Source organism: Condylostylus longicornis, unplaced genomic scaffold (genome assembly GCF_029603195.1).
Source record: "Condylostylus longicornis isolate FDR11 unplaced genomic scaffold, ASM2960319v2 ptg000040l, whole genome shotgun sequence".
NCBI classification, from domain to species: domain Eukaryota; kingdom Metazoa; phylum Arthropoda; class Insecta; order Diptera; family Dolichopodidae; genus Condylostylus; species Condylostylus longicornis.
Genome location: NW_026578009.1, coordinates 4,971,592 through 4,994,953, shown reverse-complemented (window position 1 = coordinate 4,994,953; position 23,362 = coordinate 4,971,592). Strand labels below are relative to the sequence as shown.

Here is a 23,362-nt window from a genome sequence, read left to right as displayed (position 1 = left end):
TACTTCGCAGAGTTCCAACTAATGTGGTTTTTTTAGCTAAAAGTTTTTTTGTCATTGGAATACTGGTAAAAAAATTGTCAGTAGTTATACTTCTTCCGTAACCTAAATAAGGTTCAACAAGCTTCAGAACCACATATTCATGTAAAGGTGTCGATGATATTCGTAATTTATCTTTTTCTAGGTATGGAAAACCATGTAGTGTATATCTATTTTCAGTATCGGTTACCAACCAAAACTTTATCCCAAATTTAGAAGGTTTATTTGCCATGTATTGCGTAAACCTACATCTTGCTTTGGTTATAAAAAGTTGCTAATCTATGGTAAGAGAAGAACCCGGTTTGTAGCAGTTTTGACTATCATTGATAAATGCATTCCATGTTTCGGAAACTAGTGCAAATTTATCTACTTGTAAACGATTACTTCTTTCATTTTTTTATCAAATCGAATTAAACGCAAAATTTCCGTGGACCTGTTTCTATTCATTGTACTTTTGAACAAAGGAGGTCCCCATTTTTTTGACCACAAATATGATATTTTCATATTTTTTTGATTATACAACTAAAACGCATCAACTAAATAAATATATATTACCTAACAGTATTTTATTCTACATTTATGGCGATTTCCCGGAATATTCATGGGGATTTTTCGGAATATATAAATAGAATATTTATTCAATGAGAAGTTTTACTTTTTTTCATTCAAGCAACTGCAAATTTGGCCAGTATTTATAAATATAAGAACAAAATTATTCATTCCGTCATTTTGACGGGTTGGTATGTATAAGTATACATAAGGCGTTTCCTCAGAATTAACGGTTTTATAAACAAGAGGATAGTTAACTTTTGAGTACCTTAGTTTCATATTAAAAGTCATTATCAATTTAAAAAAAAAATGTTTACATAATAACAATAAAATTTATTTGTAAAATATTAAATTCCGTCATTTTGACGGATTGGTAGTTCTAGTGTTAAAAAATCCAATTATTTGTTCCTAATTCAAGCAATTAATCTTTGAATTCGTGCATTATGCGTTAACATCTCTTTCAATTTTTTTTTTTTGACTGATCCTAAAAAGTATGCAATTTTTGAAATATTTTCGTATATGAATAAAGTAAGTTTAGTAATATATTACATACATATTAATTGTTTTTTAAAGCAGTATTTTTACTTGCTGAAAGGAAAAGTGCTACATTATAAATCATTGGTTTTACCTAAATTTACTGAGATATTGCGTTCGGCGATTCTTTCAAATTGTTAAAAACTCTATACCAAAATTAATATACAAATGTGCAAGGTATGAAAAGCGTTTGAACGTCAAGCGTTTTGAAAATTCTAATATTTAAGCCTTAATATATCCTTTTTTCATCCAAAGAAAAATAAATTCAAAAAACATAATCTAAAATCTTTTTAATTAAAGGATCATTTACAAAATTCAACAAATTCAACCAAACATAAATATGTTTTTTTTTTTAAATATTCGAAGCTTCTTAATTATTTTTATACGAAAATTTTATACTTTTTTTTCGTAATGCCAGCACTGCGCATTACAGCATGTAAGTGCGATAATTTTCTTTTTTTTGTTTTCTTTTTTATTCATTTTTTGTTTTTTATTCTGCTTGTATCATAAAATTTAAATTAAAGCAATAAAAAAGTCAAATAAAAAATTGTTTTCCCCCTTTTTGTGTTTATTTCAGTAGTAGCCTAGATTATCCTTTAATAGTTTTATTCAGATGTTGCATTTTTTCTTTTTTGTTTTTTTTTTTAAATTATAATAATATTTTCTATACAGATGTAATTCTGTAAATAAAAACGGTAGATTGTTAGTTTGTTGCTTTGTTATTTTTTGTTCAAATATAAGTAAATTATATTGACAAATTGCCTGCCTATTGTAGTGCAACCCATTATGGTTATTTTCTCTTTATTTTTTTATTTTAAATAAAACTATTATATAAAATTTTCATATGCTACTCATAATTTAATAGTCACAAAAAAAAAGTTATTCACTCATCTCATTCACAATTCTTAATCATAAATTTTATCACAAAAATTAACAAATTTTATTTTAATAACAAAATTTTTTTTTATGTTTTTTAATATTAGTTATTTTTTTTTTTGTTTCATATATCCATTATCCATATATTTTGTTTATTAACATAAGGGTTGTGACACGGAATACAATAAGATACATAATAAGATAAAAAGAGGAAAAAAAAATTATTATACAAAGTAATATAATGGTCCATAAAGCAATATTTGTCATCGCAGTTTATTATTCTACTCTATGTCGCACATATAAAATGAAAACCCTTCTAGAAAAATAGAGAAAACCAAAAAACAAAAACAAATTAGAATGAAAGTTGCGAAAAGTGCAAAACGGTATAAAATAGTTAAAGAACATTATAACTGAGCTAAAAAGAACAAAAAAAAAGGGGAAAAGGGAAAATCATTTTTAGATTATGGCACATGTTATTATTGCGTAAATTTCTCAGTGGTTTTTATAATTTTACGTTTAAAAACCCTTACGTACGGAATGCTATAAAATACCAAAAAAATTTCAATGTTTTATTACATTTTTAGGGTCACAAAATAACACAAAGAACACAAAATAACACAAAAATAATAATGTATTCATTTCGCTATTTTCTTTATTTATCGCTTAGCGTTTTCATTTAAATTTCATATCACTGACACTTTCTTGAACCCAAAAAAACAAATATTATTTTTTTTTTGCTTTTAATTTTTATATTTTTTCTTCTTCATCAGAATAATGGCAAGTGCAATTTTTTGAATTTTTAATAGCATTAAAAATAAGGTGGCCAATTAGTTTTTTCTTTTAAACATACTGTTAAAACGCTGCAGAAGGGAGGGTAATAATACAAACATAACCTTAAACATTTACGGAATTTCGAGAATAAGACAGGCGAAGCTCTTCATACCTAGTCCGTGTCACAGAAGGGCCAAGCTGGACCGACTAAGTCGGTCTTCTCACTAGGCACCACAGACTATCACATGCACAAATTGGGACAATCTGGAGAAAATTTGTGTAACTTTTGCTTTGATGAGGATGAGAAGCCTGCTCATATTCTCCACTTTTGTGAAGCGTTGGAGACGTTTAGTTCACTTAAGTGGTTGCACCTTTTCATATGTGAGAGATTGCTCTTGGACAAATCTGTAATTACGTAAGAATTGTAGGCCTAGCTGGCGCTTTATAAATAGGGAGGTGTTACAATAAGTCTTTGAGACGGCAGTGATCTGATCTAAAGTTAAATCTTTTTCAAAAAGGCAGATTCTTTTGACTTTTATGATGCTTGTTATTGAATGATTGTATTTATTAGAATCGCAAATTTCTAAAAATATCAAAATTCCTAAATTTTTTAAAGAATCCAATATGTTTGTATATTTAAATAATGTGGTTCATATGCCCAAAATCTGAACTTGAATCAGATCACCGGAAAATGTTAAAAAAATGTAAATTAAATCTGTTTAGCGTTTATTAGGTCGATTAGTCTGTTGGTTTACGTATTTTCTTGAAACTCAATATTTCAGTTCTATACTGTTCGTTAATTGCTAATCAGTAAATTTTTCATGTGAACCAGACTTTCAAATGTAAAACTATATAATTCTACAAAGAGGCAAGTTTTAAATTTCTCAAGGTATTTTACCTGGATGTATTACAGGTAGCTCTTTTCTCAAAATTTCAAGTAAATGAACAGAATACATTTTAGTAAACCTTGTGCATACGAGTTCACATTTTACACCCTTCATTAATAAAAAAAATTTTATTGGAATATGGAAATATTACCCTATAAATATACAATAGGGTTGATTATGTGTCTCACATCTCATCATAGGTTATAGCTCACATCAAATTTCCTCCATTGAAAATTTCATATTCTTCTTCATTAGTACGTTGAATATTATTTTAAGACCTGGTCACCGCATAAATAAAATTTGAATAGAAACACTGTATTGTTTAATATATTATGTATTCACATATGTAAGTGTAGACTAAAATTATTTTAAAATAAATTACCCTATACCTTTTTGTACATCGAGTTACAATATAGGTACGTATAAGAAAAATACCCATATCGGTTGAAACCTACAACAAATTAGAGTAATGATTTTCAACTCATTTGACATTGTCATCATTTTTTTTTTGTTCTTCTTTTAGTTGTATCGAACCATTCTATTATATAATGTTTATTATTACATATTAAAGTATATATATATTATGTGTACAAATACACTCACCTACAAACCATGTACTTAATACATAATAGAATTTTGCATAAATATTTTTTTATGCTAATCAAATTAATTGAATAAATTTTTCGATGAAAATTCTAACAGATGGAATATGAAAAATATTTAAATTTTTTTTAAAACAATGTCATTTAATATACATATATATATAATATTTAAATTACCCAAGATCATTAAATGTGTGTGCTTGTGTGCTTACTTACAAAAAAAGGATCTGAATTAATTTCGGCAAATTTAAAGATTTTTAAAATTTAAAATAAAAGAAATTGAAGAAATTTAAAATTGAGTTGGTCAATTTGTACGTCACCACGAAGTTCCAAGATTTTCTTTTATAAAGAAAATCACAAAGCAATAATATTACATTCATTACTAAAAAGAGCGAGTGGTTCCATTGTTAATAGCAGTTTAGAAAATTATAGCCTTTTAAGTTATTCGGGGGAAGTGATGTAGCTGAAAAAATTTCAATAAATTTTATTCTTATAGTTTTCGTTATCTAATCATAAACGAAATCATTAACTTTTTAAATTTTGCCGACGGAATGTAATTTATTACTATAATATAAAAGTAAATTAAAAAGCCGTCGCATGAATTTTATAATTAGGATACGAGGATAATACTTTATGTACATAATGCCGACTAAAGTTAGTTTTACAATTAAGTTTGTTTTATTACTAATTTCTCTTGATGCAAGACATTTCCCAAAATTTTGGAGTAATTTACGAAAATTCCAAAAAAGTCACTCGGAAAGAGTCGCTAAGTTGCACAAAACAAAGTTTTCACATTTTGAACATTTGAAACATTTTACCCTTTAAAATTTTTTAGTTTGAATTTTTTAATTTTAGTACTTAGACGAAATTTATATAGCTTATTGAAAGTCTCGCTTTTTAACAGTATGGCACTACTACATTTGTCAGCATTTAAAAATGAAAGATTTGAGAAACTTTCAAGATTTTAAACCCATAAGATCTAATTTCTTAAATTATTTAAACTGGTACTCGTTTCCAACTGCAATTCGAATAAATTTGGAATGGCAGAATGATCAACAAATATGTGAATCAACCCATACAAATTTCATGCTTTCTTATAAATGGAAATTATGAACAAAGTCAAATTTATTTTTACTCAAACACATAAATTTGAGAAAATTTTCAAAATTCAATATTTTCTATTTTCTATTCTAAATTTCGTGGGGCCCTCAGGAATGGGAGAGATAGCTGGTATCGTTGAGGGCGTCCAGTCTTGAGGATTGTAGTTGGGGTTCTCACTGGACATTGTCTTACCATGCTTCATCTGAAAACAATGTGCAAAGTTGAGACTGGGATGTGTCGTCTCTGCTCTGAAGAGGATGAGACGGCGGAGCATTTGTTATGTGAGTGTGAGGCTGTTCGCCGGTTAAGGCTCAAGTGCTTCGGGCGGGACTTTGTGACCCTTTCGGAGGTATCACGATTCCGGGTAGACATAATATTGAGACTCGTCAGGGACCTAAGAATGGTGCTCATATTACTGAATCGCGAATGGCAAATGATCCTATAATTCGAAGTGAGAAGGGCTGCGAGGGTTCCGGTCCATAATTAAAAGAAGAAAAAATTTTTTTCTGCCTTAAATTTTACCTTCACTGCTAAACTAAATTTCTTCTATAATTAAAACAAAAAATCAACTTAAATTCAAACATAATTTTTTTTTAATTGTTCAATCATTTGCAATTAAAATCAATTTAGATTATAAAAGAAAATAATTTTTAAAACGATTCATTCACCAATAATCTACTTTCTTTTTATAATCCTAATTAATCGCTTTTACTATCATTCGATTTTTAGCTACTTCACATATTGTCATAAGACCACATAATACCTGATCATTACCTTTTTTCGTTCTACATCACGTATTTTGTTTTCTTCAATTAAATTCTCTTTAAATTCGAGTTTCAATTTCATTTAAAAATCTTCTAATCAAAAAATTTACAAAACAACAACAAATACAAAGAAAGCAAAGCCAAAAGAGCTCAGTGTAGGGAAATTGGAATTCAATGTAAAACTATTATAATTTTTTATTTTAGATTTTCAAATGTAAACCTATAGTAATTTACATAACTCTGTAAACAATATTACAACTCCAAAAACAAAAAAAAAAAAACAAAAAATTGTTTGTTTTTTGTTGCCGATACAACTAGCTTCTATATTCAAAAAATAAACCAATAAAAGTCATAAAAATTTTATTGAAAAAAAAAAACACCATTTGGAAGTTAGGGAAAATACTCGTCACGTCAAACCAAAAAAAAAAAAAAAATCATTTTTTAGTTACAGTTCATATATGTAGGTATTCAACGGTAACGATAATAGTAACCAGGTATTGACAATGAACTGCTGTAGTAGTTTTATTCAATTACACTTAACCAATATAATATGGTTATCTACTTACAGTGTGTGTGTTTGTTAGTATATGTATACGATTATGTGTCGGAGACCATAAAGATAAAATTTCTTGTTATTTTTCACCCTTTTTTTCAAATTTTTTTTTTTCATATTTATTTTTCTTTTTTTGTATACTTATTCAATTTTTATACTTACTCTTACTCTGGCTTCTGTTAGATTTGTCCACATTGCTATTTCTTCCCTTGTTGACATATCTGGATATCGATTACGGCTAAACGTTAATTCTAACTCTTGAAGTTGTTGAGATGTAAAATGTGTTCTTTGTCGCCGTTGGCGTTTATTTTTCTTATCATTTTTTTGTTGATCATCTGTAGAAGCGATGTTGTCATCATGTACACCCAGACCTGCTGTATTTTCTGTTTTGATAGTAGTTTCATGTAATGATCGATTAACTATATAATAAAGAAATGTTGAGGAAAAAGAAAAAAATATAGAAAATTTGAGAATTTTTGTATATGCGGTTTGAAAAATATTAATAAATTTTTTTTTCGTTTTTTTATATTTATTCAAAGAGAATAAGAAAATTTCAATGATAAATTGAAAAATTTGTAATCTATATTAGAATGGTATAAAAGTTTAAAAATCAAATATTATGTTTCATTTATTGAAAGTATTATTGAGTCATTTGTGTATATATATATATATATATACATATAACAGGCATAATAAAATTTGATATAACGAGTAAAATGTTTTCAATTTTCGTATTTTAGTTTTTGATATTTCACGCGTGATTCGTTACATTCAACAACACCAAATCAATTATTTGGCTCATTTTTCTTTACAGGACAGTTCAAAATTTCCACTTCGTGAAGACGAATATTATCGCGTAATTCACGCAAAATGTGTGAAAAACTCATTGAGACTTGGACACTTCGAATGAATCTGAAACATATGGTTGCAAATATTTGCATGAATACGGAAAAGTTAATGGCAACAATTTACTTTTGTCGATTCAAATAAATGCGTTTCTTTAAATTTGACAGATAAAAGCTGAAAAATTACCCCTTATTAAAAAATATTAAATGAAATTTTTATTCAATAGTAAATATAATCATTTTCGCTTTTAGTTTTATTTTAAGTTCCACCAATATGTATAAAATTTTGGAATATTTATTTTGAATCTGTTTAAGTCTCGTGAGTTAAAAGATTTATTTGAAAACCGTTAAATGTGCTGTGCCATTATTTTACACCTTCATTTGCACATTTTAAACTCTTTGTTTTTTTTTGATAGCTGAGAAATGATTTTTCTATATTGAGTCTATTATTCATTTTAATATAAAAAATTATTCAGAGGAAAATTTAATTAAAAGTATTTGAAACGGTCTAATCTAAAACAATAAACAAACATAGTTTTTAACTGACGAAGCCTTGATGTCCCAGAAAAATTACAAGTGTTATCACTCCCCAATTGATAAGAGAAGCAAGAAAAGCATATTTGCTACTTTTAATAAATTAAAAGTAGCAATTATCTCTAAATTCTGACATTACTTGTGTTATCGTTCTCCAATTGGCAAGGAGGATACATTTATTTCTTTTAATTAATTTAATCTTTAAATTTTTACATGTTAAAGAAACAAAACCTAAGTATCACTATTGAACCATGAATCTTTACGAATATGAACTTTTTGCGTTAACAATGTGTCACTGGAGTGTGTTAACTTTGTTGAGGAAAAATGCTAACAATAATATTCATTCCTAACAATTTTGATAAAAATCTGCCTTACAACAACTTTAACGAAGGTTTTTTTAATGAAGACTTCTCTTCCCGATGAAATGAATAGTTTTGTTTTAAATAACAACAGATATTTTTTAATAGGTCCACATCGAAAATTCAAATTGTTATGAATGAATTAAAATTGTTCCGGCGCATTTGCACAATTTCCTATGATTCGTACAATTTCAAACCATTTCAAATTTCGAAGTTACAAACCGAAAAAAAATTAATACTCCAATTAGTAATGAGAAGACGGAAGTCTTAAAAAAATTTAGATAAAATATTTTCTACAAAGAAGGCGATTTTAAAATAGAATTTAATTTTTAAGAAAGCAAATATTTAATCTTCAATCAATTACAACATTTAATTTTATTTCTGTGCATACAAACATGAGTACACGAATTTAAAAAAAAAAAATCTTATGATAATTACTTTTATTTTCTTCTTCTCATTTTTAATTTTTTAATTTAATCTTATCGCCGCAGTATCTAAACGTTGATAAGGATAATAAATTTTTTTTTTTAACTGGTGTGTTTTAGATATAGAGATCCAAAACATAAGTATGTACACAAAATCTACATGACAGTTTTTACAAAAACCATTGTTGAGTGGCTAACAAAATTTGAGAGTTGAATTTCGAGTTTGTGTTTCAGTTCTCCCCCCACCACAAAAAAAAAAAATTTTTTTTAATATTAAACTTTATTTATTGTACGGCGTCGACAGCGGCGTTTTTCTTTTGATAAAGAGAAATATACTTATGTATAGAGAAAGGAGATTAAATGAGTTTGACAGGTTATTCTTAAAAAAAAAAATTCTTTTATTTTTGACATAAACCATTTAACTTGTGCAAACAATTTATGAAAATGAAAATAATTTACATTAAATAAATAATAATTACATGCGCCATACAATGTGTACAAATGTTGATTTGAAATATAAGTATAATAAAAAATTTTCAACTAATAAATTCAAAATTTATCAGCGGCAATCAGGCAAATAGGCACCAAATTGCATATAGGAAAAGAAATAAATTAAACACGTACATTTAAAGTAATAAAATTAATTTTAATCTACACTCTTTATAAAAAATACAAAAATATTATCAATAACAATAAAAAAGGTAGCCTATCTGTACTTTTAAATGCGTTGTTCAATCAAAGTCGCTAATTTTACTACAGTTATACAGGGTGATTCACAAAGGTGTACAAAAACATATACCATTGGTTCATTTTATTAGATTTTTTCCAAAGTTCGAATGCTTGTTATTCCGAAAGTACATAAAATACAAAATCAAGTAATATGTTGCCTTCAAGCGCTGTATTAGTCCTTTTAAAAACTGTTCATTTGAAGCTCCTATCTTTTTCGGAACGGAAGTTATAATCAAAAAAGCTTGGATAAGTAGAAATTTCGTGAAAATTCGTTAAAATCCCTGTATCTCAGAAACCCTTGAGATTTCGCATCTAGTCCGGAACAAAAGTTTTATCCATTTTCGACCCTCTAACAAATGGTATATATTTTGTTGTATACCTTTCTGAATCACCCTGTATAAAACAAATTTTTTTATAAATAGATCAAAATGTTAAATGATATAATGTATGAATATATCTGGGTAACAAGGAATATGATGAACTTATTTCTTATGCTATACGCAGCTGCAGCTCTAATTTATTTTCAATGCTTTAAATTCTTAAATGTCTTAAATATATTCAGCAAGTCTCTTCAAACTAAAACGCTTACTTAACAAAAAATTTGCTACACGTAGATACTTTTAGTTAGTACGATATTATACTGCAAGACAATAACACTTTCAGTTCTAGAAAAATATTTTAGGTTAGCTTTAAATGTTTTATAAGCAAATTTGCGGCCATTCAAAGTAGATAGCTACAAATATTTGTTTCAAAAAATTTTACAATTGAATTCTATTCTTGTAAGCAACCTATACGGAATTTGTTAAGTAACCTCTAAGAACATAGCTGTATTTTCCCACTTTTCAATCCATTTTTGAAATTTCCACAGGAATAATTAAAAAAATTAGCCCCATTACAACAAAAGTGTTTTATTACTTTGAATTATCATTTTGTTTCATTGTTGCATTTCATTTAATTAGGAAAATGCCCTTACAGTTAATTGTTAAAAAATTTCCTAAATCTAAAATTGTATCTATATACTTTATAAGAAATATCCGTCGTGCTGAAAATTCACGAACGTAACATATTTGTTTTCATTAGAAGTAATGTGAAATGTTCGTACAAAATTCTTATAGCTCATTTAATCCATTTTTGAATAATACACATGACCATATTTGAGTCTTATTTCAATTTGCCGGATTCATTTAGCTTAAACTTATACGGATCCCACAGTAGTTGTCTAATCAATTTAATCTTACACTATTTTAAATTCGGATCCGGTCAGTAGACTCTATTTTTTAATGCGCACTCAGTTCCTTTCAAATTCAATCACTTGATTTTATTTCAAATCATTAGCATTTTCAGAACGACTTAAACATTTATGAATACTCCGTGGCAGAATGACAACTATGCACATACAGATACAGATAAATTATTGTTATTAAAACGTACAATCAATAAAAAAAAAATGGCATTTGAAAACTTTCTATCACCGCTGCGTCAAAACAGGAATTGACACGTACGGCAACAAATATTTTGTTATTAGAAAAGTACGGTTGACGGCCAAAAACAATAAAAATAATGTTTTAACTCCAAAAACTCACGCTTGGAATTGGACACCCGAATCCGATGCGATTTCTCTTTGTGTACATTTAAATAAACACATTGAACAAATATATTCTAGCAAATGTATACCACGTGTGTCATTTAGGTGTAGTATTACATTTTTTGTAGTAATTAATTAATTTCAATTACAAAAAATTAAGATGAAATTAATGAATAACATAGAAATTCTTAATCTTACCTTCGTTAAATTTTCTGTCTCTATTTTTAATTCTAACATTTGATGTTTGAAAATTAAGTTGAGAATGATCCAAGCTATTTGCTACCGCAGCCATAGAACTGTGTGCACTTTCCCGAAAATCACCAGTTTCAGCCCAAACTAAAATAATAAATAAAGCAAAATAATTATTTTTTTTTTCAATTAATGCAATTATTAATTAAAAAATATTTTGAATATTAGATTTAATAACATTTAAGTACCAGTACCCATATTTACGTGCATAATGCTGTATAAATGAATTTTCAAGTAAAATTTAAGATTAAAATGCGATTGCTCTCAAAGAAAATGAATTGTCAAAAAATTTTGTTTTTTAAGTAGGTACTTTCAATTTTGAAATTTCAGGTTTAAAATTAAATTTTACGTCAACCTTCAATTATGTCATTGAATTTCTAAAACAGTAATATCGGACTTTGCCATTTAGTACTTGAAACGATAACAAAACTGTTGTTAATTTCAATTGTTATCGCAACTGTTGTGAATTTTACTTAAAAAAGGAAAATGTAGTACAACACGTTTGCACTTAAAGAAATCCATTTTTTTTTTGTTTTAGAAACTTTTAATTTTGTATCATTATTAAAAATTTCAATAAAAAGAAATTTAAACTTTTATTAAAATTTCTTCACGTATCTAATCGTTAATGTTTGTGACAAGTTTTTACAAATTATAAAAATAATTCTTCCGCTTTGCTAATAACTGCATGAATTTATGAAATTTTATCAGTAAGCTTAATAGCAAATTCAAGTGGAAAATAAATACAATTTGTGTATATCACTTATAAGAATTTTTTTTTTTAAGTAAAAGACATGCAATTAATTTATTTAATTTTGATTAAAATATTTATTTGTCAATTATCTAATGAGCTACATACTTTGTAATAATCATGTTAAAAATAACGTTTATTGATTTTTAATTTATTTATTTACAATACTATATGAAATAATGGTACTCATAAACAATGTTGTAGCTGGAGCAAGTGATGATATTGCAATTAAACGAGAAACTCTTATACAATTATTAATTTTGCATTAAAATAATTTGTGTTCGTCGTGTCAAGCTTTTAAAAAGTATATTAAAATTTATTTTAACATAAAAATATTGAGAATATGTACAGAAAGTGTTTTATTTCCAGTGTCACAGTTACATTGTATATTGATAGAGTTTCTTGAACTGCCATTATCATGATGATAATAGAACTTTTCCTTTGTAAGTACTCTATATAAAATTGTTACTGAATTACTTTTAAAACAAAACTTTTATGACAACCTTAATAGCTCGTTTTACAGAAGAATATAACAGTATTATAACAGTATTATTACAAGTTCTTTGTAAAGGTTATAATGTTGAAGTTCTTCTTCTTCTTCTTTTGGCTCTACAGTTCGGGGTGAACTTTGGCCTTCTTCACGATCTGCCTCCAACTATCACGATCCTTTGCTGTTGTTTTCCAGTTTATGATTGTAAGCTTTGCAGCATCACTTTCAATATTTTCTTCCCATCGTCTTCGGGGTCTTCCTCTGTGTCTATTTAGGCTAGGTCTTGCTTGCAGAATTTTGCTTTGTGGTCTATTATCATCCATTCGAATTACGTGTCCTGCCCATTTTAAACGCTGCGACTTGCTATACCTTATTATATCCTCGCCCTTAATTAAGTCGTTAAGCTCATCATTTGTTCTTCTCCTATATTCGCCGTTTTCTAGATTTATGGGCCCAAATGTTGAAGTTATAATTTATAAATTCTCATTTTACGTTGTTATTAAATCGGAATGTGTTCTTTTTGAAACCCATGATAATTTGACGTAGAATTATTTATAAATAATTTTGCCCTTATTATTGCGCTTCCCTGTTGAAGCTTTATTTTTAAAATAATATATTTTATTTTTCCAAGTTTTTCCGACCAACTGAACATTGAATTTCTTACAGAGAGAATCCCGGTACATTAAGGTCAGCTGAGCTTTTCAGTGTTCCGCAGTAATAGTACGAACTATGGTAAACATAAGCTTACATAAGCAACATACGCGTGCACGAAATTAACTTGTATTCGTCCGTTTTTTGTACAAATATAAGTAAGAGAGTGCTCAAAGCACCGATTTTGTTTAATTTATTTTTAGTTTATGTCACGGCTTTTTTTTGATTGTCGTGCAATAGTTGTATACGTTTGATATTAACTATTTAATTTTTAATTTACATATTAATATTAAATTAATATTACTAATATTATTTTATCTTTCACTTCCTTTTTCCCTCCCCTTTCCATCTGTAAATAATGATAATTTTAGTTATAGTAACTGACAGTCACGATTGATGTTTAAGTGACGTTTATTTTGTAATACTAAATGCTTGTACTGAATGCAATAAATGAATACACAAATAAAATACGGGTATTCATAAATAGGAGTCTATAGGGATAATCTGCCGTGTATTCTGACCCAGGCGAATCAGCAACACAGACCTCTGGGCTTTAAGCCACAAAGAACCAATCTCAAGAGTAATAAAGAACAAAAAATGGGGATGGATAGGCCATACATTGCGACGCTAATCTGAAACCACCTTAAGACAGGTATTGGAGTGGAATTCGCAGGGTAGAAGAAGTTTTGGACAGCCAAAGAATACGTGGCAAAGAACAATAAAGAAAGAAATCGCCACGGCTAACATGACATGGGCAGAAGTAAAAGGAATGGCCCCTAACAGAGTTCGTTGGAGAAGCTTTGTGGAAGCCCTATGCTCTCAAGAGGAGTAAAGAAGGAACAAAAAAAAATGCTTGTACTGAACAATCGTCTAATATATATATATATATATATATATATTACTAACAAAACAATGATAATTCCAAACCTAATCGTCGCTTAAACGTAATTCCAAGCCCCAATTTTTACAATTATATTGAATATTATACATAACCATTTGGTATTTTATTGAATGAATATCGTTTTTAAAAGTAAATTTTTTATTTTGATTTGGATATAACCGCAATCTGGTTTAAATTTTAGAATAAGCGACGGTACATACACATAAAATTATTCTTCTATTAATAATATTCGAATAATATAGGCTCTTTTTTAAAATGTGAAATATCAAATATCGAAAAAGGCGAGGGAAATTACGAAATATGAACCAATTTACTAAATTATAATTAAACGCACCATGAGCATGAACGAAAACAAAATGTTTTTTTTTTCTATATAATTTTTTCCTTATAATTTTTCTAATTTGTTACCACATAATTTATTATTACATTTTCGCCACATATTTGTTTAAAGAATGTCTATAAAATGTTCATACACGATACGGCAATATAATTGATATCCAAATATACGCTTCTAGCTGGAACATGTTCTTAAGTATCATATAATATATATATATATATATAATTCACAGTATAACATTTCACAGTTATATTCAGTATAACATTAATAAATGACATTATAAATACATGCAATTATCCACATATGATTATATTAATAAATCGCACTTTTTTCACGTCAACATACGCGTTCATTTAAATTTAATACAAAAAAAAACAAAAAACTAAAGATTCAAGGACAATTTTTAATTTTCATTTTAAAAACAACACACTAAATTCACAGTTTTGTTTTCCCCGATTTTTTATATCTTTATTTCTTTCTTTTTTTTTTAATATCACAGCTAGCCATAATTTGTTCCAAAACGCTTTTAATTGCCTTATAATCACTTCTCATATTCCAAACCACTGCTGCTTACATGTGTAAATTTTTAAGGGTATTCGAATTTGTTTGTTTTTTCTTTTTTTGTTTTTGTACTTCTTCTTAAATTTGTAACGCTTCATTACGTAGCAGCTAATCGCATTACAAAATGACAATTTTTTTTTTCATTTCTCATATTTATACTAATGAAGTCATAAATTTTACTGTAAAATAAAAAAAAAATCAAAGAGAAAACAAGGAAGAAAAAATAAGTAAAGAAAACTGTTGGAAATTGTTGGCATACAAAATTAAAATTCCGTAACAAGCAAGCAACGGCAGGCACATTGTACAGTACGTAGAGCATCATAAACACCAGCAGTACATTGCATTTATATATATCATTATTTTATATATATATATATATATATATGTAATGTACATATTTATTTAAATTTACTTATTAATAGTTGAGACTCAAAAAGTCTCATAGTTGTATATTTGATGAATATTGTATTTACCAATTTGATTTTCACGCTAAAACAACGAATAAAATAGGGAAACATGCAGGCAAAACGAACGCATCAATGCGTTAAATAGAAACGATGTTTTACTTTAGTTACACTAGAAAAATTTCAAATCGATTTAAAAAAAAAAACTGGTATAAAAAATATTCAAGGAAAGGAAAGGAGCAGTAAAATTCTATGATAATATTTTTGTAATTTTTCCCACACCAATAAAATATTTAAAAAAAAAATTCACCAATTCAATAGCAAGGTTGGGAATTTTAGATTTTTTTTTCATCATTTACACTTTTAGTGTTTTCATCCATAGTTTGTTTTAAATATAATCGAATTCATTCGATTATGTATTTTGAAAAGAAAAATGATAAAGGATAATTACACGTAGATTAGTCAAGGTTTATTAAATTATTAAATTGGAATATTTATGTTTGAAAGGTACCATTTATTCCAAAATATACTTACATACATATACATGTAGATAAAAAAAATTTCCTGAATTTAACAAATATGGCACAAGCGGCAATGAATATATATTCAGTATAATCAGGAATATTATAGCCTTGATCCCTAACTTAATTAAATTAAATAACAATTGTTATAGAGTGCAGATTTATGGTAAATTCAACATCACCTATAGCAACAAAATGCTTATTCCTTACGTTTTAAGAGATTAGTAAATAATTATATAACTTTTCATTTTAAACCCACAACATTTCAATAAGGCGATTGATTTTCTCTAAAATTTATGGAAATTAATCTAGTAATTTGTCTTGACCAGTAGACCAGTACCTCAAATTAAAATTTGTAATCGAAATAGCATATTTTTCGAAAGTAGTTTAAATGTAAATATTGTATTTTTTTCTAATATAGCTGTAGGTCGACTTATATATTGAAAGTAGTGCTATAAAAAAAATTGCATATACTTAGGAGGAATTTTTAAGTAATAATTTTAGAGTTTAGACCAACAGACATATTGAATTCAACTGTTAATTAATTTAATTCACACTTAAATGTATGCTTTTGAGTAAGAGCACGTTCACAGTTTGGAGTAGAGGACGGCTCCCATAAAAGTTCATGGAAGAGCGTTCATTGTCATGGAGAAAAAAACAGAAATGAAAATTTACATTTTGAAAACGCTATGTTGAAAAAACTCAAGGGGGAAAGGAAATTTCAATGGTAAAATGCTGTACTGGGGCAAAAATAATTTTTAAAATCACCGCAATAGTCCTTTGAGATGTTTAATTTGAAGAGTCAACAGCCTGGTTTGAAGAGAAATAACTTCTGATATTTCTTCCTTTCCAATATTAACAAATAACTTTTGGTTCGAAAGCAGCAGCTTGAGTAAAAGTAGCAATTTTCACGGCTTTTATAAGACAAAGTTTTGTTCTAGAAAAATAACATCTTTACTGAGACCGATCCATTTATTTAAATTTTTTTTTTTATCATTAACGGTACAGTTATTTTGTAAATAGAGGGACTAGCTTTTTTTACAAATTATTTAGGATGCACCTAAAATAAGTAAATTTTCGAGCAAAAATTCAAAACAGACAGTAAATTCAAATGTGAAATCTACTAAACAAAGTCTAATTATTTGACTATACTCAACAACATTTATAAATATAAATATAATTTGTTGCAATGGAAATATTAAAATAAACTAAGAAGTTATATAGCATTTTGCAATACTCATACAATATTTCTTAGAGAGAAATTTTTGCAATAGCATCTAGAATCAAAAAATTTTCTAAAAATTTAAAATATATCCGAAAATCCCAGAAATACAATTTCCATGACATAACAAGTACTACAAAATATACAATTAATAATGATTAAAACCGATTTGGCAATGTTACAATTAAGGGATTAACCATGCTTTTAACCTTTTTCCCTACACATTCACATTAATTACTGCACATTTAAATGAATTTATGTCTTATATCATTTCTTAAACTAGCCGTACAAATTATTATTATTTCATTCTTTCGTGTATTTTGTTTTATTATTTTTGCTCCCTAAACAGTGTACTGGCACGGAACGGCACCTGATTTGTATATCACTTGATATGACCCACACGTCTAATAAGCCATTCAAAATATATTTATGTCGAACACTTATTATACGAGTATACCTATAAATGTATGTATGTGATATGAAAAATCTATTTATCTCTTAAATTTGAAAGATAAAAAAATATTATGTAGATTTTTATTATCGAAGCTGCCACTTTCATAGCTTCTTATTTCGAATATAAAAAAAAAAAACAAAAATATTTCTACAACAATTTTTGTTTTCATATTTTATTTTTTTTCTTATTGTGATAAATTTAGACAAATTTTAGAGATATAACAGAAACGAAAAGTATTAATCGTTTAATATCCGCATTAAATTCTTAAGATTATTATACTCGATCTTATAAGACCTTGATATATCTGATAGCTGTCAAATTCAGACAATATGGTTGTATTGTCAGTCGAAATGAAGTTCTTGTAAAATAAATTATTTTTAATTTTTTTTGAAAATATTCTTATGTAGGAGCATATGAGAAGAGTGTTGAAGAAAAAAAAAATTAATTTCTATTCCACGTATTTCAATAAATGCATTTTTGTTTTAATTAGTTTAGAAATTTATTGTATTTTGCATTTAAGAGAACAGAACGAAAACAGATTTTTTACGAACTTTTGATCTTTCGAAGTTGTTTTCATATAAATTTTTTAAGTTGTAAATTTTTTATTATTGGAACTTTTGAACTCAATTGTGTGATAATGCAAATGAAACGACGTAAAATTTAAAATTTTTTAATAGGTTTCATGAATCAAGCCTAAAGAACAATATTACGTTGACAATATGTATTGAGTGTTTGTAATGGTTTTTGATTTGACAATTGCATTTATGGCTCCTCTAACAAATTTACTTGACTAAAACTAAAAACGATTGTGAATTGGTCTCTGATAAAACTTCTCTTAAGGAAAAAATTTCAGATAATAAAACCTTGACATTATTTTCAGCCTTATTCTATGAAAAATTTTTGTTATTCTCCGTTCGTGTGTCTGTTTACAAAATTGTTTTACAACTTTCAAGATAAAAATCTAAAATTTTATATGCAAACTTTTTTCTATCTTCGAAAATAATCCTTCATCTAAGAGTTATAACCTCTTAAAAATTTTAGTCTAAAATTGACAATACATTGTATCGGTACCAAGCTATTAAGATGGTTCCTCTATAACGCGACATAGCCTAGTTGAACATTGAAATGACAAAATGGTTGTTTGAAGTTTTTGATATCGTTTTTCTCCCAGTAAAAACATAAAGGCACCGTTATCTTTAATCTCTTTAGTTCACTTTATTAATCGCTTTAAAACTTACCATTATATTAATATTTTATAATTTTTCTCCCAAAAGTATGCAATAGTTTTGTGTTGCAGAAAAATTTTTTTTATATAAATGCGAATAATTTAAATCGAATATTGTTTTTCATAATTCGGATTTTCAATTGCTCAAGTAAAAACCGATAGTTTTAAAAGCATTGACATTATCCAAAATTTGTTTTATAGACATAAATGTATGTTTTTGATATAAATATCGAATTTTGAGTCGATTTGACTCCCATTTTTCCGTCGTCCCCAGCGACAACTCAAAAAGTATTTGAGCAAAGCTCATCAAATTTTCAAAAATGATTTATAGATATAAATGCCGGCATCCTACTTAAATTGGATATGATCGATGCACTGGGTCGAATACCTGCCATATAACTTCAAAATTGTTCTGGCTATATCTCAGAAATTATAGAAGCTGTTGTGTTGAAATTTCGAACAAGCAAATATATTATTTGGGCGGTTATTTGTAATAAAATTCGTTGAATTTTCTTGATTCCTTATGGTACCTGCCATATAACTTTAATACGGATTTGATCTTATCCCAAAAATTATTCAGCGCATAATATTTTGAAAATTTGCATAAGCAAATATATTACTAATATGTTTAACATAGCCTTAGACATAAAAAGCAATATAGATTGTATGAAACTGTATGTTAAATATCTCCGACATTTAAAAATATTTATTCGTGCGGTCGTCACAGAGTTGAGATGGTCAACTATATCTTTTTTAATTTTAAATATTTCTTTGTAATGGAAATGCTAAATAATTATTATAACATTATTAATTACATTAATAATATCTAAAATAATAATAAAAAATATTAATAAAATCTATTTCTTAACGAAATCTTAACGTGAGAAATGTCGCTTAGTGCTGTACACAATAATTCAGATTACTTTCAAAGTTTAATTTTGAATTTATTTAATTTGTACAATAGCATGTGCGACACACCAATAATTGATAGCTTTCGATTTAAATCAATATTTTGTTTTTTTTTTGCTGTTCGAATGCATGTTATATTGCCATAAATACAAAATTTTCACCAAATATTTTTATGATATCAATTGATTTACGAGATTTAGAACTTATACCATATACGAGTATATATATATTTAAGATGAGATTTATATACTTTTAACGACTTGTTAATAAACAAAAGTTGTATAATAAAATTTTGTATATTTTTTTTTTCTTCTATATATATATTAAGGCACACATACATATAATGTGCGTGTGAATAGTGTAAAGTTTAACAAAATCATTTTTTTTTTTATAAATTTTAGAAATTGTTATAGAAAATTTCGATTTTTTCACAAAAAAATTGTACATTACGCACCTACTATACAAACAATGGTGCATGTATGTATCTGTGAATTTATACTGTCATGTATTCTTTGGAGGTACATTCATACAATTATATTGAATACAAAAGGTGTTTTCATTCATAAGAAAACTGTTATATAACATATATAATAAGCACACGTATACATAAGGTTTTATATATAAAAATTTTTTTTTTAATTTTCAAAGTAAATTTTAGACATTTCTTTCTTCGTACATTTACGTTTCATATATAAATTACTATATATACACATATTATACCAATTTTATTGTTATATAATAAATATATGTGAATAATTCTATAAAATTTATAAAAAGGAACAGTACATCCTTCATTGGCTTAAATGGTATTAAAAATGACATATGTGAATACAAACATAAAAATTACATATATAGTTATAAAAATATAATTATTTATATTTTTCTACATACATGTATACATCTCTAAGTCCCTATATTTTTGGAGAAACTTTTGAATAAAAAAATATGTGTGCGTATGTATGTATATGTGAATAATGTGAAGCAATATTTCGTTTTATTTGAGTTCATTTTAAACTCATATTAATTTTTTTACTTTACGAACTTGTTTTGGTACGGCTTATACGATTATAAACTCCCGTGACGACAAGAATCTGAAAGTACCTTGTCGTGACTTTTCACGTGCTTAATTTTGAATTAACCTGGTTGATTTTACAACAATGTTTATGAATTTTATAAAATAATTTCTCTAATTAATTAATATTAGACAAAATCTGCAATTCCGAGGTCCAATCCAATCAAAATTTTAGAAAATTGAAATTCTTTAAATTTAATATTTTTGGTAACAAAACAAATAACGGCAGTTTCTTGTGTTACCGTTGAAAAATTTAAACTGAAAAATCTAAATTCCAAGATGTTTTTAAATATGGCAGTATTATTCTGAATAAACTTATATACATATTTAATGTACGTAGACAAAATATGTAAAATATTTTTTTTAATGTAATATAGTAATAAATAATTTTCACCGACCATATTACATACAATAAGAGCAGTGCGTTGACATAACTGACAAATTTTTCGTTTTCCATGTTAAGAGCATAATTTCACCATAAAAATGTTTACCCTTGGTAAAGAAACTAGAGTATAAAGCTTTTTCGTAAGACTTAGATCGGTTGTGAGTAAAATCTTGTAAGTATATTTGGGCATAACCAATCTGAAACAACTTCAATCCTGAATAAATCCAATCCCGAATACCAATATTTGGGTAATTTATTGGGACCAATATCCCGAATTCTTCAATATTTGGTATTGGGTGAACTCAAAAAGCTGAGTTTTTACTTTTGTTAATAATATTTTAAGTTATAATTAACGCATTCTCTTCAAAATTTTATTTTCCAGTCTTTGTAGTTGGGTGAATTAAAAATTAGTTATGTAATCGAAAGAGTATCTTTAATAATAAACTTAATAATTTTCTAATTAAAAATATACATATAGCTACATACATTCATACTATGGAAATATCATATTTGAACATTAACAAACCGATCGGTCATGTGCTGTTCTCATCAATTTTTTTATTTGTTCTCGTCTATATGTGAAACACAGTTTTTGTATACTAAACATGAAATGCGTATGTGTTGCGTTCATTATATAGCTACAATTAATATATATACATGTATATGACTATAAAACTATAGGTTGTATAAAGAATAAAATTATTCTCTACAATTTTGTATAGCAGCATAATATTCAAATAGAAGCATCTACACACATATCTCCAATTCAAAAGTTCAAAGGATTTTATTTTATATTTCTTTGGTGTTTCTTTGTGAACCGAAAACTCTTTGTATGATATTTTTACATTTATTCTAGTATATATGTGTCATTACCAATACCAATGTACTGTCACTGTTTTTCTTTTTGCAATAATGTCTAACCGCATTTTATTATTAATATAAGAGTTTTGTATTTCTTCTTTTTTCTTTTTATTTATATTCTATTCATGTATATATGAAATTTGCTTATACATTGCCAAAAAAGGAAAATGTATAACAGTTTGTATTGCACATGTCAGGTGAATATTTTTTTTTTTTTGGTATTTTTTATATAATTTTTATGGCGTTTTCCTCTTTCATTCATTTTTCTATATCGCAACTAAATTATAAAATTTTTTTTTTTATTTTTGTGTATTTCTTTGTTCTCTCATATAATATATTTTTCTTTAGAAAATAACCACTCTCTTGAAAGTACATTATTTATTTACTTAAATTTTTAAAATGGTTTCTTTTATTTTTATATATATACATTCACAACTAGTTAGTAAACGTATATAAGAAGGTTGTATCGTAAAAAACATGTAGGTATGTGCTCATATATTATTATACTCTATTGGATATATATGGAATTATGTATATGTACATACATACATAGTTAATCAAACCTAATTAATTTAAAATTTTTGTGTTAACACGAAAATGAATTTCAATTCAATTAGCAGGCCCCACAACAGTTTAATGTTTGGAGCAACCATTTTTAAATTTTCAAATTGAAAATGTAATTTGATTTATTTGTATATGAGTGTGCCAAGTTCATAAAATGATTATTGAATTCTCATTGAATTTTGTAAAAATAAAGGCAATAGTGTGGTTTTGTTCATTAATATTTTTTGATATTCATGGGCTCGAAGATATTTTACTTTTAATTTTCATAAAAATTTTTAAAAATTATTCATACTAGTAGTTGGTTAAATATAAAAGATTTCAATTTATTGCCATTCATATTTAAAATTGCTAAATTTACGAACAATTTTATTCCTTCTAAATTAAAATTATTAGAAAAACCCCGTTATAAATGCCAACAATTATTGTTCTATTAGTTTGCTTATTTTAAAATACAGGCTTTAAAAATTTTATTTATACTTAAAGTAAATTTTAATAGCTTCCGTGGTTAAATAAAGAAAATAACAATAAAGAACAAAAATCGTCCTTTTAATCCTTTTATCAGTATTCATTTTTAAGAGACTAAGATATCATTAATTCAGACTAAGGCATCTTTAGATCGCTTTGAACGTCTTTGAATTAGTAAATTTTCTAAATATAT

General features: G+C 26.6%; 1 protein-coding gene across 1 annotated transcript in view; it reads right to left on the bottom strand.

The window, feature by feature from the left end:
- LOC129609658 (pituitary homeobox homolog Ptx1) overlaps positions 1-23,362 on the bottom strand; it is a 69,869-nt gene that overhangs the window by 8,853 nt on the left and 37,654 nt on the right. Inside the window, exons 3-4 of the mRNA XM_055521714.1 lie at positions 11,349-11,486; positions 6,836-7,092 (exon numbers count right to left, since the gene is read on the bottom strand). Coding sequence (XP_055377689.1) covers positions 6,836-7,092; positions 11,349-11,486 — 395 coding nt within the window. The remainder of the gene's footprint in view (positions 1-6,835; positions 7,093-11,348; positions 11,487-23,362) is intronic.